Below are 14,981 nucleotides of genomic sequence, written 5' to 3' on the forward strand. Positions count from 1 at the left end.
TATTTTTGTGAGATTTTGTACATTGATTATATTTTTGTGAGATTCTGTACAGTGATTATATTTTTGTGAGATTCTGTACATTGATTGTATTTTTGTGAGATTCTGTACAGTGATTGTATTTTTGTGAGATTATGTCCAGTGATTGTATATTTGTGAGATTCTGTACAGTGATTGTATTTTTGTGAAATTCTGTACATTGATTGTATTTTTGTGAGATTCTGTACAGTGATTGTATTTTCGTGAGATTCTGTACAGTGATTGTATTTTTGTGAGATTCTGTACAGTGATTGTATTTTCGTGAGATTCTGTACAGTGATTGTATTTTTGTGAGATTCTGTACAGTGATTGTAATTTTTGTGAGATTCTGTACATTGATTGTATTTTTGTGAGATTCTGTACAGTGATTATATTTTTGTAAGATTTTGTACAGTGGTTGTGTTTTTGTGAGATTCTGTACAGTGGTTGTATTTTTGTGAGATTTTGTAGAGTGGTTGTATTTTTGTGAGATTCTGTACAGTGATTGTATTTTTGTGAGATTCTGTCCAGTGATTGTATTTTTGTGAGATTCTGTACAGTGATTGTATTTTTGTGAGATTCTGTACATTGATTGTATTTTTGTGAGATTCTGTACAGTGATTGTATTTTCGTGAGATTCTGTACAGTGATTGTATTTTTGTGAGATTCTGTACAGTGATTGTATTTTTGTGAGATTCTGTACAGTGATTGTATTTTTGTGAGATTCTGTACAGTGATTATATTTTTGTGAGATTCTGTACAGTGGTTGTATTTTTGTGAGATTCAGTACAGTGGTTGTATTTTTGTGAGATTCTGTACAGTGATTATATTTTGTGAGATTCTGTACAGTGATTGTATTTTTGTGAGATTCTGTACAGTGATTGTATTTTTGTGAGATTCTCTACAGTGATTGAATTTTTGTGAGATTCTGTACAGTGATTGTATTTTTGTGAGATTCTGTACAGTGATTGTATTTTTGTGAGATTCTGTACAGTGATTATATTTTTGTGAGATTCTGTACATTGATTGTATTTTTGTGAGATTATGTACAGTGATTGTATTTTTGTGAGATTATGTACAGTGATTGTATTTTTGTGAGATTCTGTACAGTGATTGTATTTTTGTGAGATTCTGTACAGTGATTGTATTTTTGTGAGATTCTGTACAGTGATTATATTTTTGTGAGATTCTGTACAGTGATTGTATTTTTGTGAGATTCTGTACAGTGGTTGTATTTTTGTGAGATTCTGCACAGTGATTATATTTTCGTGAGATTCTGTACAGTGATTATATTTTTGTGAGATTCTGTACAGTGATTGTATTTTTGTGAGATTCTCTACAGTGATTGCATTTTTGTGAGATTCTGTACAGTGATTGTATTTTTGTGAGATTCTGCACAGTGATTGTATTTTTGTGAGATTCTGTACAGTGATTGTATTTTTGTGAGATTCTGTACATTGATTGTATTTTTGTGAGATTCTGTACAGTGATTGTATTTTTGTGAGATTCTGTACAGTGATTGTATTTTTGTGAGATTCTGTCCAGAAATTGTATTTTCGTGAGATTCTGTACAGTGATTATATTTTTGTGAGATTCTGTACATTGATTGTATTTTTGTGAGATTCTGTACAATGATTGTATTTTTGTGAGATTCTGTACAGTGATTGTATTTTTGTGAGATTCTGTCCAGAGATTGTATTTTCGTGAGATTCTGTACAGTGATTATATTTTTGTGAGATTCTGTACATTGATTGTATTTTTGTGAGATTCTGTAGAGTGGTTGTATTTTTGTGAGATTCTGTACAGTGATTGTTTTTTGTGAGATTCTGTACAGTGATTGTATTTTTGTGAGATTCTGTACAGTGATTGTATTTTTGTGAGATTCTGCACCAGTATGTTAATTACTTGCATTTCGGGTTAGCATTATGTAACCGGTATGGTTCTATGTTTAGTCACTTTTCTATCTTCTCTCACGTTTCCGGTTTAATAAATTTGCTGCGTTTACAACTGAGTGTTTGTTGCTGTGTTGGATACACACTAACTGGCGCTGTACAGTGATTGTATTTTTGTGAGATTCTGTACAGTGATTGTATTTTTGTGAGATTCTGTACAGTGATTGTATTTTTGTGAGATTCTGTCCAGTGATTGTATTTTTGTGAGATTCTGTACAGTGATTGTATTTTTGTGAGATTCTGTCCAGTGATTGTATTTTTGTGAAATTCTGTACAGCGGTTGTATTTTTGTGAGATTCTGTACAGCGGTTGTATTTTTGTGAGATTCTGTACGGTGATTGTATTTTTGAACATCCTTTCTCTATTACATGTATATGATTATGGAGAGTGATTATTATACTTACTACAGTTGTCCATTTAGATTGTCTTAACAGGTTTGTACAATAACGATTTGTCACATTTACCCTACGGCTGTTACTGTACAGGCTGTTGTAGCCTAGTGGTTAGGACGCTTGCTTCGAAACCAGAGGGCACAACTTCGATCCTCGACCCCGGCGCCGTGCCACAGCTCTGATGTTTAACATTAGGTAGTTACTGTTCCTTCACCAAGCGCCGACATTAGAAGTAAAAGTAACAGGTCTTTCGGATATGACCTTAAAAACGTTTGTTCCGTTAACGAAAACCTCACTGCTCTGACTCTGGGTGTCATGGATAGGTCAGATTTTGAGGCACTTCACAGTTCTTATATTTAGCATTCTCAAAGGAAAGGACGTTTTGAATTTAGCGCCCTCACTGGCGCCTGCGCTTAAGGATACGATCTTTTGCGTAATTATAAATTAATTTTGGATATGATATAGAAATCAATGCCTTCAAGTACTAAAGCACTATAATTAGGAAAATCAGAATGATGTCAATTTGAAAGGGGAAAAATCGAACACATTCTTAAGCCAGATACCAGTTGTTTAACTACATGTAAATATTTTACACTTTGCAATTATTTCATACGGTGGCGTAGAAAGGCCAAATTAAAAAAAATATTCGGACGAATTAGCACTTTGTTCGGACGAAACAGAAATTCGTTCGGACGAAATAGCAATTTGTTCGGACGAATTAGCAAATTCTTCGGACAAATTACTTTGTTCGAATGAAATAGAACTTTGTTCGGACGAAATAGAAATTCGTTCGGACGAATTCCAATTTGTTCAGACGAAATAGAAATTCGTTTAGACGAATTAGCACGTTCAGGCGAAATAGAAATTCGTCTTGACGAATTATTTGTTCGGACGAAATAGAAATTCGTTCGAACAAATAAATAAATTTGTTCAGTCAAATTAATAATTTGTTCGGACGAGTTGACAATTTGATCAGACAAATTTGTTATTAGTTACATTATGTATATATGACAAAGCCGATGGCGTAGTCAAACATCTTAAGAGTGATGGTAGGGGAGCACTAAACTTAAATTGGGACACACGATGTAATGGGATTCAATTCCAAAATTTTCCATATAAACATTTTCTTAATCAAGATGGAGACAGTAGATATGATAAACTACACAATCATCCCCCAAACCCTTCAAATAACAAGCTGAGAATGGAGATCGGTAATCCTTACATCCGGTTCAGTCTTAAAGTTTGAGGTAGGCCTCTTTCTACGCCGCCGTAATTTCAGTATTACATGTAATAGACCTGGTATTAGCACCTGGTTTACAGTTAGCTGCAGAATTGTGGCTCTCTGGGGGTTGGGGGATTGGGATATATCAGAGAGCTACACATCAACCCATTATAAAAGCCATCGATTTACGGCGCAGTTTTTTATCATTATTTTTACATAATCGTCTCAAATTTTAATATAAAAATATTTCTACCATGTTTTCCCACTGGATTTATATTCAAACATACTTCAAACATTCATTTATGCCCCATGAGAACCGAAAATCCACAGCTTTTGATAAGTTCGAGTATTAATGTATAGCCATGTTAGGTCGAAAGTAAAACCATACCCCTTTGATTTCCACTCTCATACTTATTTTGAAACAATGGTGTCTATGTAAACTATTATCCACAAAATATGTATTTTTGATTAAGTGTTTGGGATGGAAAAAAAAAAGAATTGTTTAATTAGGTTTGAATGTTGAAATAAATTTACGGCTTATCTCTAATCATTTTGGTCCGTGTTTACCCAACTCTTTATTGGGTGTTGCTAAAACGCGGAACGGAAGACGGAATGATTATGTAGCTAAGATAATAGCAACAAAAAAAAAAATGGAAGAAAATACTTTATTATGATTAAAATCATAATTCTGGGAATTTGTTTACCAGCGGTAAAACAATTTTATCTTAAAATTCTGCACCTTACATTGATTAAGCGAAGTTAAACGTTTGTATAAGAATTTACAAAGTGTTTAACAAGAATTTTGAAGTGTCGGCATTGACAGGTGTGTTAGCAAGCAACGACACCTATGGGTAGAAAATGGAAAAAACACACGTACTTTAACACCCACCCACCCCCGTGGCAAAACGCCATTAACGCACATTTACATGTAGATTTACACATAATACCATATATGTGTATACTTATAACAGGGATTTGGAATGTGGTATGTATATAACAACGACAATTCATGATCTTCGTCTTTGTTTGATATATTATTTTTTAACTAACAGAGACTTTGTGACCACAGTACTCCAATCTTAAATAGGGAATACTTTTAGCAATTAATTTCTAAACTAAATACTTGTATCTTAATATTTAGATTAATAATGAGGTGACCTTTTAATTCCATTCAAGCATAAATTGTCTGTTACCCTTTTTAGCTATTTCATATTTGTTAATTCCTCATACTATGGATTGTAAACTTCACCTTAGTTTTCATTGGTTCTGTTTCAATCTTCCTTTCCCGCTGTATCTCAACACTAATCCACAGGATATCGGTAAATGTACGAACTTTCACCTAAATTCATCCCAAATGAGGCAAAGCTCTTATAATAATACATGTACATACCGAACTCGTTCGTTTTAAAATTTGATGTGATACATGATTGATTGTTTATACGTACCTCTCGAGAATATTTCACTCATATGGAGACGTCACCACTGCCGGTGAAGGGCTGCAAAAATGCGTCCTATGCCCGGCGCTTACGATATTTGAGCAGGGAAGGATCTTTATCGTGCCACACCTGCTGTGATACGGGACCTCGGATTTTGCGGTCTCATCCGAAGGACCGCCCCATTTAGTCGCCTTCTACGACAAGCAAGGAGGTACTGAGGACCTATTCTAACCCGGATCACCACGGGATTGATGTGATACATGAATACATATATGTATTATATCAGGTGTAGAACTAAATTACGAATAAAAGCAAGTTCGATTTAAAAAAAAGCTATGTTTGGGGAAAATTATTGAAAAAATTATTCATTGGATATAAAATTTGAATATTCAACTCTTTTTCAGTTTGATTATTTTTCATATAATATATTTTTTTTCTTCATTGATATTTTCCATGGTAAGTTAATAACTTTAAAATACATTATATAAATAGTATGAAGTACCGTATAAGAAAAGACTAGACGAGATGTACCAGGTATAACTCAGGATGTTTATTCTACAAATGTTCATTATACATCATAGATTCTAAAAATTAATTCTATATACATGTATAATACAATATTGTTATACATGTACTGTATTTCTAGACAGCTTTATTTGCTGTACACTTTTTTTTCTGTATTTGGTCTTTTGATTGTCACTTTTTTTCTTTTTTTCTAAAGCTTATATGCCCGACAGGGCCCAGAATTGGATTTGTAAATAAAATAAATATATTGAAGTACCGTATATGAAACGGTTGATTCTGTGGATTACTTCCCTCTCTCTGTAATTTCTGCTTCCCTAATCATGATAAACCTTTTATTTTGCAAAATGCTGACCTCCTCATAACATTATTGCATACAATATTTTCCGTTTTCCGTTCCGCGTTTTAGCAACACCTCTCTCTATTTTGTATTCCTTATAGGAGTTATGATTGATCACTGTTCGTTATCTTCACCTTTCATTTGAAAAGTCAAAATTGACATGAAAGCTTTCTGAGATGCAAATGAGTGCAAATTCAAGTTTTGCGCAAATCATGGCCTCCATGGGTAGGGTGGGCCACAATAGGAGATCAAAATTTTACATGCAAGTATATAGGGAAACTCTTTAAAACTTTTCATCTCAAGAACCACTGGGCGAGGAAAGTTGAAATTTACAAGAACCACTGGGCGAGGAAAGTTGAAATTTACATGAACGCTTTCTAGCATAGTACAAATTCAAGTTTGTTAAAATCATCTTCTCAAAGACCACTGGACCAGAAAAGTTTCGATTTACATGAAAGCTTCCTGACATTGAGTAGATCCAAGTTTGTGCACTTCATGGTCCCCAGGGGTAGGTTGGGGCCACAATAGGAGATCAAAGTGTTATAGTGTATATGCTGATATATAGGAAAAATCTTTGAAAATATCTCTTGAACTATTTATATTTTGTACATGTATATACATTTTTTTACGGAAATACCTTGCATGTGATGCAATGGTGTGTGATCTTGTGACCTTGACCTGGATGTTTGATCTATTTTAAATAAAAATCTGACCTATCCACTACTTAAGGCAGATCTTTCATATCTTGTATGTATATCTCTAATGGCAAGACCTTTCATTTCATATCATGATCTTTGACCTTGTGACTTTGAACTTGGAGTTTGACCTACTTTTGAGAAAACATAACTTATGAAATCTATCGGAAACTATCTAAGGTGGGGCTTTCATGTTTTGTATATACATATAGATTCTCTTTGGCGAGACTTTGTACACAGTGGTGTTTGATCTTTTGGCCTTGGAGTTTGACCGGATCTTTATAAAAAAAAAAATTCCTGACCTATTCATTTTCTCTTGTTTATAAGGTAGGGATTTCATAATTTGTATATAGGTTCTTTATAACAAGACCTTATTCTTTTGTAAAATTGACCTTGTGAACTTGACCTTAGAGTTGGGCATACTTTTTAGATATCCGACCTATTCAATATATCCTGTACTATTCCAAGGTAGATCTTTCATATTTTGTTTAAAGATTTCTTAAGACAATACCTTTTATTTCATACTATGACCTTTGAACTTTTGACCTTGAAATTTGGCACCTAATTTTAAGTAAAACGTAGCCTGTTAAATATCTTCAGAACCATTCTAGGTTGGGTTTTCATATTTCGTATGTAGATTATCTAGGACAAGACCTTGTGATAGAATTGTATTTGATCTTGTGGTCTTGACCTATTTTCTTTGAAAACCTTATCTAATCAATATATCCTATTGAAACTATTTATGGTAAAACTTTTATATTTTGTGTATAAATTCTCTATGACAAGACCTTGACATACTTCGGTGTTTGATTCTGAGACCTGGACCTTGAAGTTTGACCTACTTTTAATACAAATCTTACCAATTCAATATCTCCTGAACTGTTTAAGATGGAGTCTTCATATTCTGTATGCAGATTTCTTAAGGCAAGATCTTCATATCATGCCATGATCTATGACCTTGTGACTTTGGTCTTATCTATAACAGCAAGATCGTGTTAGTCATGTTGGCGTTAAGGCACCTCTGTGTTATATGAATTTATCTTCAGTTATGTTGTGATCCTTTGGGACTAGGTTGGGGCTACATTATGGGGTCAAAATTTTATATGAGAATAAACATTGATAAAAAATTCATTTTGAAATCACAACAGCTGAACAATGGCAGGGCCAAGGTGGCTCAGGTGAACGATGTTGTCCATGGGTCTCTTGTTACACTTCGCTAATGAAAATGAGTGGCTGGGTGGGGACCTGAAAAGGTTGCATCTAAACCTGCCAAGATTACTTTTCAATTCATGCCCAAGAGTTTATTTTACGTCTAGAGAAATTGTAGATTTTTCACTATTTGTGATTATGATTATGACCAAATACGTACCTAGTATTGGAATTATGAATAGATACAATAATCTACGAGGTTCGAATTGACTGGCTACCTAACATGGCCATGTTAACAAACGAAATTCATTGTTTGAAGCTGTGTTTTCAGTTTTTTGAAATTTTATGAATGTTTGAAACTTTGTTTGTAGTGGGAAATTAAGTTGATTTTTTCATATTGAAATATGAGACAGAAATGCAAGAATGCAGCGATATAAAGCCTCATCCGTGCGCATAAGAAATGCACCGTAATTTTATAAATCGAATATTTTTGTAATGGATGAACCTGTAGCTCACTGGTCTGTCTTCATTTTTCCCAGAGAGCTACAGTTCTGCAGTTGGTTTACAGAGAGCTGTAGTTCTGCAGTTGGTTTACAGAGAGCTATAGTTGGTTTACAGAGAGCTGCAGTTGGTTTACAGAGAGCTACAGTTCTGCAGTTGGTTTACAGAGAGCTACAGTTGGTTTACAGAGAGCTACAGTTCTGCAGTTGGTTTACAGAGAGCTACAGTTCTTCAATTGGTTTACAGAGAGCTACAGTTGGTTTAACGAGGGCTATAGTTCTGCAGTTGGTTTACAGAGAGCTACAGTTCTGTAGTTGGTTTCCAGAGAGCTATAGTTCTGCAGTTGGTTTACAGAGAGCTATAGTTCTGCAGTTGGTTTACAGAGATTGCTTTACAGAGAGCTATAGTTCTGCGGTTGGTTTTTCTGCAGTTGGTTTCCAGAGAGCTATAGTTCTGCAGTTGGTTTACAGAGGGCTATAATTATGCAGTTGGTTTACAGAGAGCTATAGTTTTGCAGTTGGTTTACAGAGAGCTATAGTTATGCAGTTGGTTTACAGAGAACTACAGTTATGCAGTTGGTTTACAGAGAGCTTTAGTTCTGCAGCTAGTTTACAGTTAGATTACAAAGTATTTTTCCGCTATGTTTGCATACAAATTTCGAGTTATCAGCTGGTTGACCCGCTACCTACTCTTCTTTTGGTAGTAGTGAATGGTAGTGGAAATGTAATATAACCTTGAACATATTATTTGAATCCATGTACTGAAGGATCAATCTTAACCACCACACCACCCCCTCGAATTTAGAAATTTGAGGTTTTGGCAGAACTACCCCAAAGAGGTTTTTTTCCCTTGCTTGTCAACAATTTTCAGACAACTTCTTCTGCGGGTGTCCCCTTGAAAACAATGTTACCTGCCTAATGATATTATGTGTATGCTTAAGAAATGTTGAAAAACTTTGAATTCAGAAAGGAATCTGAATGTGTGATTTTCCAAAGACAGTATGCCTGTTAGCGTTTCAAAAGATGCTAATGCTTTTGTATGCCTATTTTGAAAAGTGAAAAATAAGTCTGGAGGACCTCGCTGTGGGATATTCATCTATGTCTCATGTCTAGAGATTCACATTACTATGAAACATTAGAACCACGACTTAAAGATTTTATTGGAACTAGCACCAATACTTTATCATGACATTGCTGAATTATGAAACAACCGGGGGCCTAAATGAAATTATACTTTCCATTAAAATTTGTCTTAGTCAGCTACCGGGAAGTGATCTGCGAACTTAAGTCAGCAGTCTGCTTTTGCATTTTAATACAGGGAGACGAGACAACTAAGCGAAGGCAGCCAATTTTTCCTTGTAAGCGAAAAGAACAATATCTGTAATTTGATTATTCCGCCATATCATTTACTGCTTCCGTTTGCGTCCTGATTGCCTGCGTGGTATGGCATTACAGGAGAAAAATTATTACAAAAGTTTACGATCTAGTTGCAAGCATTGTATACTCTGTTTAATCTTTGAAAGCCTTTAATTAAGAGGAAATCAAGGAACACTTCGAAGTGGAAATCGATTCTTTAGATTTCTTTGTACATTGCTTTCAGCATGAAATACTTGTATACCGTATTTCGTTTGTAGTTCACCTTAGCCTTTATAGCACACTAATGGGAATAAAACCCCGGATTCTGTGAGTGTTATTTTCAAAGTGTATATCAGAATTTTATTTCGACAGAGATGATATCTAGAGACTTTACGATGTTACAAACGCGAAATCGTACGTTTTCATCCCGCCGTGATTCTACTTTTTATTTCCTACATTTAAAGTCTTGCGAGATTTCCTACATTTAAAGTCTTGCGAGAACCAAAGTTGGCGCGAATTTTAGCAATTATTTAAAAAAGAAAATTACTGTAAGTGGTAGTAGCGATGGTGCTCCATTACTGATCGCAATGCACTCGCTAAAGAAATGAAAAGTATTCATATATTTCAATTCTTAAAATTTGTAGTGTTTGTTGATTTTCCCCCGTAATCATCTGCAGTCATTTTTACTACTTTCTGTCATTTTTGATAAGGTGAAATTAATAAAATGACGCCAATTTTAAAATGTAAGTCCTCCCAATAAAAGTTATTCAATAAATAAAAAGATTTTGTCATTTATTTCTCCGAGAGTGGAAGAAATTAGTGTTTCTTCTATCGTTTACATTCTTTTAAACAAGAGACCACGATTTACCTTAAATTTGAAAAATTTACGGGAGGGGGGGGGGCATTTCTAATACATAAAGTAAACCAGTAATTCAAGATCTACATATGTATCATGCAAAGGTTTATTATTCGTCTTGTCAAATCCCATTACTCTACTTTAATTTTGTGAAATTTGACAATTTTTCTAATTGTAGGCGGGAGATTCTGGCCCTTCAGTCTGAGAACTACGCCCTGGAAAAACAGCTATACAGCTACCAGAAATCTATTGCTCGAACAAACTCCAGAGGGCAGTCCGAATCGGACGATTGTCTTAACGATAGAATCCATTATCGATAAGACATGCAGTATCCGAACGAGAGTAATGAGTGGGACCGGATCCGACAGTGACCGGATATTATTAAGCAAGAAAGTAAATCGAATGAGTATTCCCTATCCGATACTTTGAACGAATTTTATTTTGATAGCACTCAGTTTTTTTCCACTACTCGATAAATAATCGATGTCACTTATGGGATTTTTCACAGCACTACGTTACACAACAATGACCTGCACAGTTTGTAGCATTAAATTGAACTTATACGTACATCAATGGAAAACAGAAAATTCATCTTAATTACGTACATCAATGGAAAACAGAAAATTCATCTTGATTAAAAGTTTGCACGTTAGAATTAGAAACTGCAGAAAATGATTGAGATTAATTTCACAATTAGCACATCATCACGTGTCAAAAAAACAAAAACTGCTTAATAAAATCTTGTAACGTTCTAATTATATTTTTATCTTTTTTCCCGACATTGATGAATGTTTCGGCAAGCACGTGAGAGAATCAACTATACATTTCTCTAGATAAGTACTGCGTGAATAAAATTTAAAAATAAATCGTTGTTGGTAATGTTGCTTCTACGGTCTTTAGATAAATGGGACCACGGGCAGCTACATCATTTTGTACAAATTTTGCACCCGCACACGAATCTTCCAGAAAACAATTCAAGAGTGAGCCAAAAGTTGAACTTGGTCTTATAGAAATATGGCTCATAATCTTGAAATTATAGCTATAAATCTGGAACACTATGCTTCTATGAATATGAATTTTTATTCAACATGATCAATGTGTTACTGTGGTCAAAAGGATTTCAAGTAACTTTCACAAGAAATATATGAATGCCAATCTGGCTTTGGGATAATAAATCGAACAAACTTGAATATACCGGGTATATCTTACATGTACATTATATAATGGTACAAATATTTCATTATTTTTAAAAAGTGTAACTTTCAGGTTTGGAAGAATATTTTCTAATTTCCACTTGGTCCTCACCCCGATTTTAGCTGGGTAATAGTATGAAGAAGAAAAACAACATTAGACGATGTTTGGGAATACTTCATCGTCGGAAACCCACGGTTGATTACGTTTCTTTCCTCTCTCCATCACCCATGGGTCCATTTATTCCTACTCGCTCGTTCTCGTGAATAATTAATGAGGCAATTTGATTGGGCGCTCATGGAAAACCCTAAGCGAATTTGTCCAATCAAAAAGACACTTTCAGCCCAATTTCGGTATGCAATTGCCGTGATAGCAAAGTTAAGTTAGCGCTACCTTTAAAAACAGAAGAGTTGATTGGACGATATTTTGAAATATTTATTCATGAGAACGAGCGAGTAGGAATGAATGGACCCACGGGTGATGGGGAGAGGAACGAAGCGTAATCAACCGTGGGTTTCCGACGATGGGAATACTTATGTAGTGTAGACAATTTCTAGCTTGGTTGTTCTTGATTTTATTAACAAATCTATATTGCCATGACACAATTGCTGATAAACATTGTATTTATTGCATATAATATTCACACAATGAGCTTGAATTTTCAACACAACAATTATAAAATTTGCATTCTGTGCGTGCCGCACGTGTTGATGTGAAATGGAAAGCCGAGCCGTTGAGCCCTGTTCGGATGCTTTTTGTAATGAATGGTTATGTAGATAAATTATCATAGATGATACATTTGCATTGCATATGCCCTGGAAGCGCAAGCGGTAGGTATTCTGATATCATTTAATAACTTTTAAAGTGATGACTTAACAACGATGTTGATTGGATGAAAAATTCGTTTGATTTCTGTGTCAAAAAAAAAAAAAAAATTCGTCCGGAGTTCATCTACACTAAGTACGCAGGACTACTTTTCTCTTGAATGCGCCTTTCCCATTAACGGCCGTTCTAATTTTAGCGCTATTTATAGAACGGGAATTCCCACACATGCATTGTAAACGAAATGTATTCGTTTGATGCTACCAAAAATAAACACAGCCAAAGATTTGAATAAAATACAAATTAATCTAAAGAAACAACACACATAGGGCTGGTGATGACGTGGCAGAATAGTCAACTTGATGACGTAGGACACTGATTGGTAGAAGTAGACAGATTACGGTATGTATCGTCTGCTTTACGAGTTCGATAAAATCACGGAGCAAGCAGCTACGCGCATTGATGAAGTTTCCCGTCCAATTTTTCGTTTGATACCTGCATCAAATAAAGAATTATAAGTTTCATTTCTTAAGTTAATTCTTGGCATGCATACATCAAAACTTTATTTACAGAAAAGAGTACCTGCACCACCTTACTATAATAGAGATTCATGAAGATTAATTTTTATCTTATTGTGATCTCTTTATTACACTACACCGTTGTTTTTCTCTCAAAACATCTTTATTCCATTGGTAGAGGCTAGATTAGGCGAACATTTTGAAGGGGAGGGGAGTAAAGATATTTGCCTATTTTTGTGCAATTTCAATTAAAGATACTAAATGGTGGCCTCTAGTATAGGTTGGCCCCTTAGAAAAAAATTGCAAGTGGTGAAATCCTCTCCTCTGGAAAAAACTCCTTACACTTATATGTTCCTGCGCTCGCCCTAACGGTATCTAGCACCCTTGGCATATTGCTCTGTTGTAATTTGAAGAAAGGCTTTAAAAATACAATAATGCTTAGATATTTTCTTAGCATCTTAAATAACCCCCTTATGTTCCTGTCGTTATGCGCACGGCATTAGAATGGCTTAGGCATTTGCATGTTAAAGAACCGTTACTGCTACTACCGCAAGTGTAATACATAGGTCAAACTTTATGGCCCTTCACCTAAAGTTGGTGACGTTTCTATTTGAGTTTAAAGCGTAGAACAACATACAAGCAAATAACTTGATTTCACAATCCCCTCCCCATAGAAAGTGGTGTGGCCCTTTGTTTGAACAAACATACACCTTTGTGACAAGTTTGGCTGAAATTATTGTAGTAGAGAAGTAAACTGAACAGAACCACCACACTAATTACTAATGCCTCACAAAAGTGTTTAAATGAGAGATATCTTTTAATTTTTAGAGATATCTCTCTAAAAAGCGATATTTCTTTTATGTAGAGAGATATCTCTTTCACTTAGAGAGATATCCCTTTCACTTAGAGAGATATCTCTTTTCCTTTGATGAATCTCTTTCACTTAGAGAGACATCTCTTATACTTAAAGAGATATCTCTTTCAGTTAGAGAGACATCTTTTTCACTTAAAGAGATATATCTTTCACTTAAAGAGATATATCTGTCACTTAAAGAGATATCCCTTATACTTTAAGAGATATTTCATTCCCTTAAAGAGACATTTCTCTAGGAATTCCTAGAGAGATATATCTCAAAGTATAAGAGATATCTCCCTAGCTTTAAGAGATGTTTCTCAAAGAGAAAAAGATATCTCCCTAGCATAAAGAGATATCCTTTTTAGTTAGAGATATCTCTTTTGTTTAAAGAGATATCTCTTTGGTTAAAGAGATATCTCCCTAACGTAAAAAAAATATCTATCTAACTTAAAGATATCTCTACAACTATCAGAGATATCCCTCTAGTGTAAAGAGATGTCTCTCATATCTAAAGAGATATGTTATTTTACGAATAAATCGTAAAAGGGCTTGTCATACTAGTAAGTCACAGGTCAACTGAAAAGTGAAACATATATCCAGCAGAAATGAGTAGCATGATGAAATCATATCACTTTGCATTAAAACATGGTTTGTAGAGAATCATGAATGGACATGTGCATGGTGACCTATGATATAAAGCATGAAATATGCTAGTATCGGGCAGACTGATAATGACAGAATATATCAACGTCTTTGACCAGAAAACTAATTTGACTGTCGGCTTAAATCAGTTTCTAAGATTTAAAGAAACTGGATGTCTTCGAATGACTTGTCAGAAAATAACGATTCACGTATTATGGGTTGCCAGGCTTCACTGCGATTATATTCTCTCAGTTGATATTATTTGGCGTGATGAACTGACAATTCAAAATTTAATCAGTTGTAAGAACATGTAATGAGAATAAAGATGAGGCTGTGGAAATTTGATAGTAAGGGTTTGAGATCTGCGTAGTATGAAAGCAAATACCAACATACGCATCATAATATACAAGAGCCAGCAGATACACAACAACCCCTTGTATATTTGGTGTTGTATTTCGAGTGAATTAGATTAGGAACCATTTGTTGAAGTCGGTTACGTTTAATAATGGCCTTCTCA

General features: G+C 34.6%; 1 protein-coding gene across 1 annotated transcript in view; it reads left to right on the forward strand.

Moving 5' to 3' along the window:
• The window catches only part of LOC125676940 (uncharacterized), a 31,417-nt gene extending 20,119 nt beyond the window's left edge, over positions 1-11,298 (forward strand). Inside the window, exon 4 of the mRNA XM_048914817.2 lies at positions 10,614-11,298. Coding sequence (XP_048770774.1) covers positions 10,614-10,755 — 142 coding nt within the window. The 3' untranslated portion in view covers positions 10,756-11,298. The remainder of the gene's footprint in view (positions 1-10,613) is intronic.
• Positions 11,299-14,981: the final 3,683 nt, after the last annotated feature.

The sequence above is a fragment of the Ostrea edulis genome, chromosome 1 (genome assembly GCF_947568905.1).
Source record: "Ostrea edulis chromosome 1, xbOstEdul1.1, whole genome shotgun sequence".
Lineage (NCBI taxonomy): Eukaryota > Metazoa > Mollusca > Bivalvia > Ostreida > Ostreidae > Ostrea > Ostrea edulis.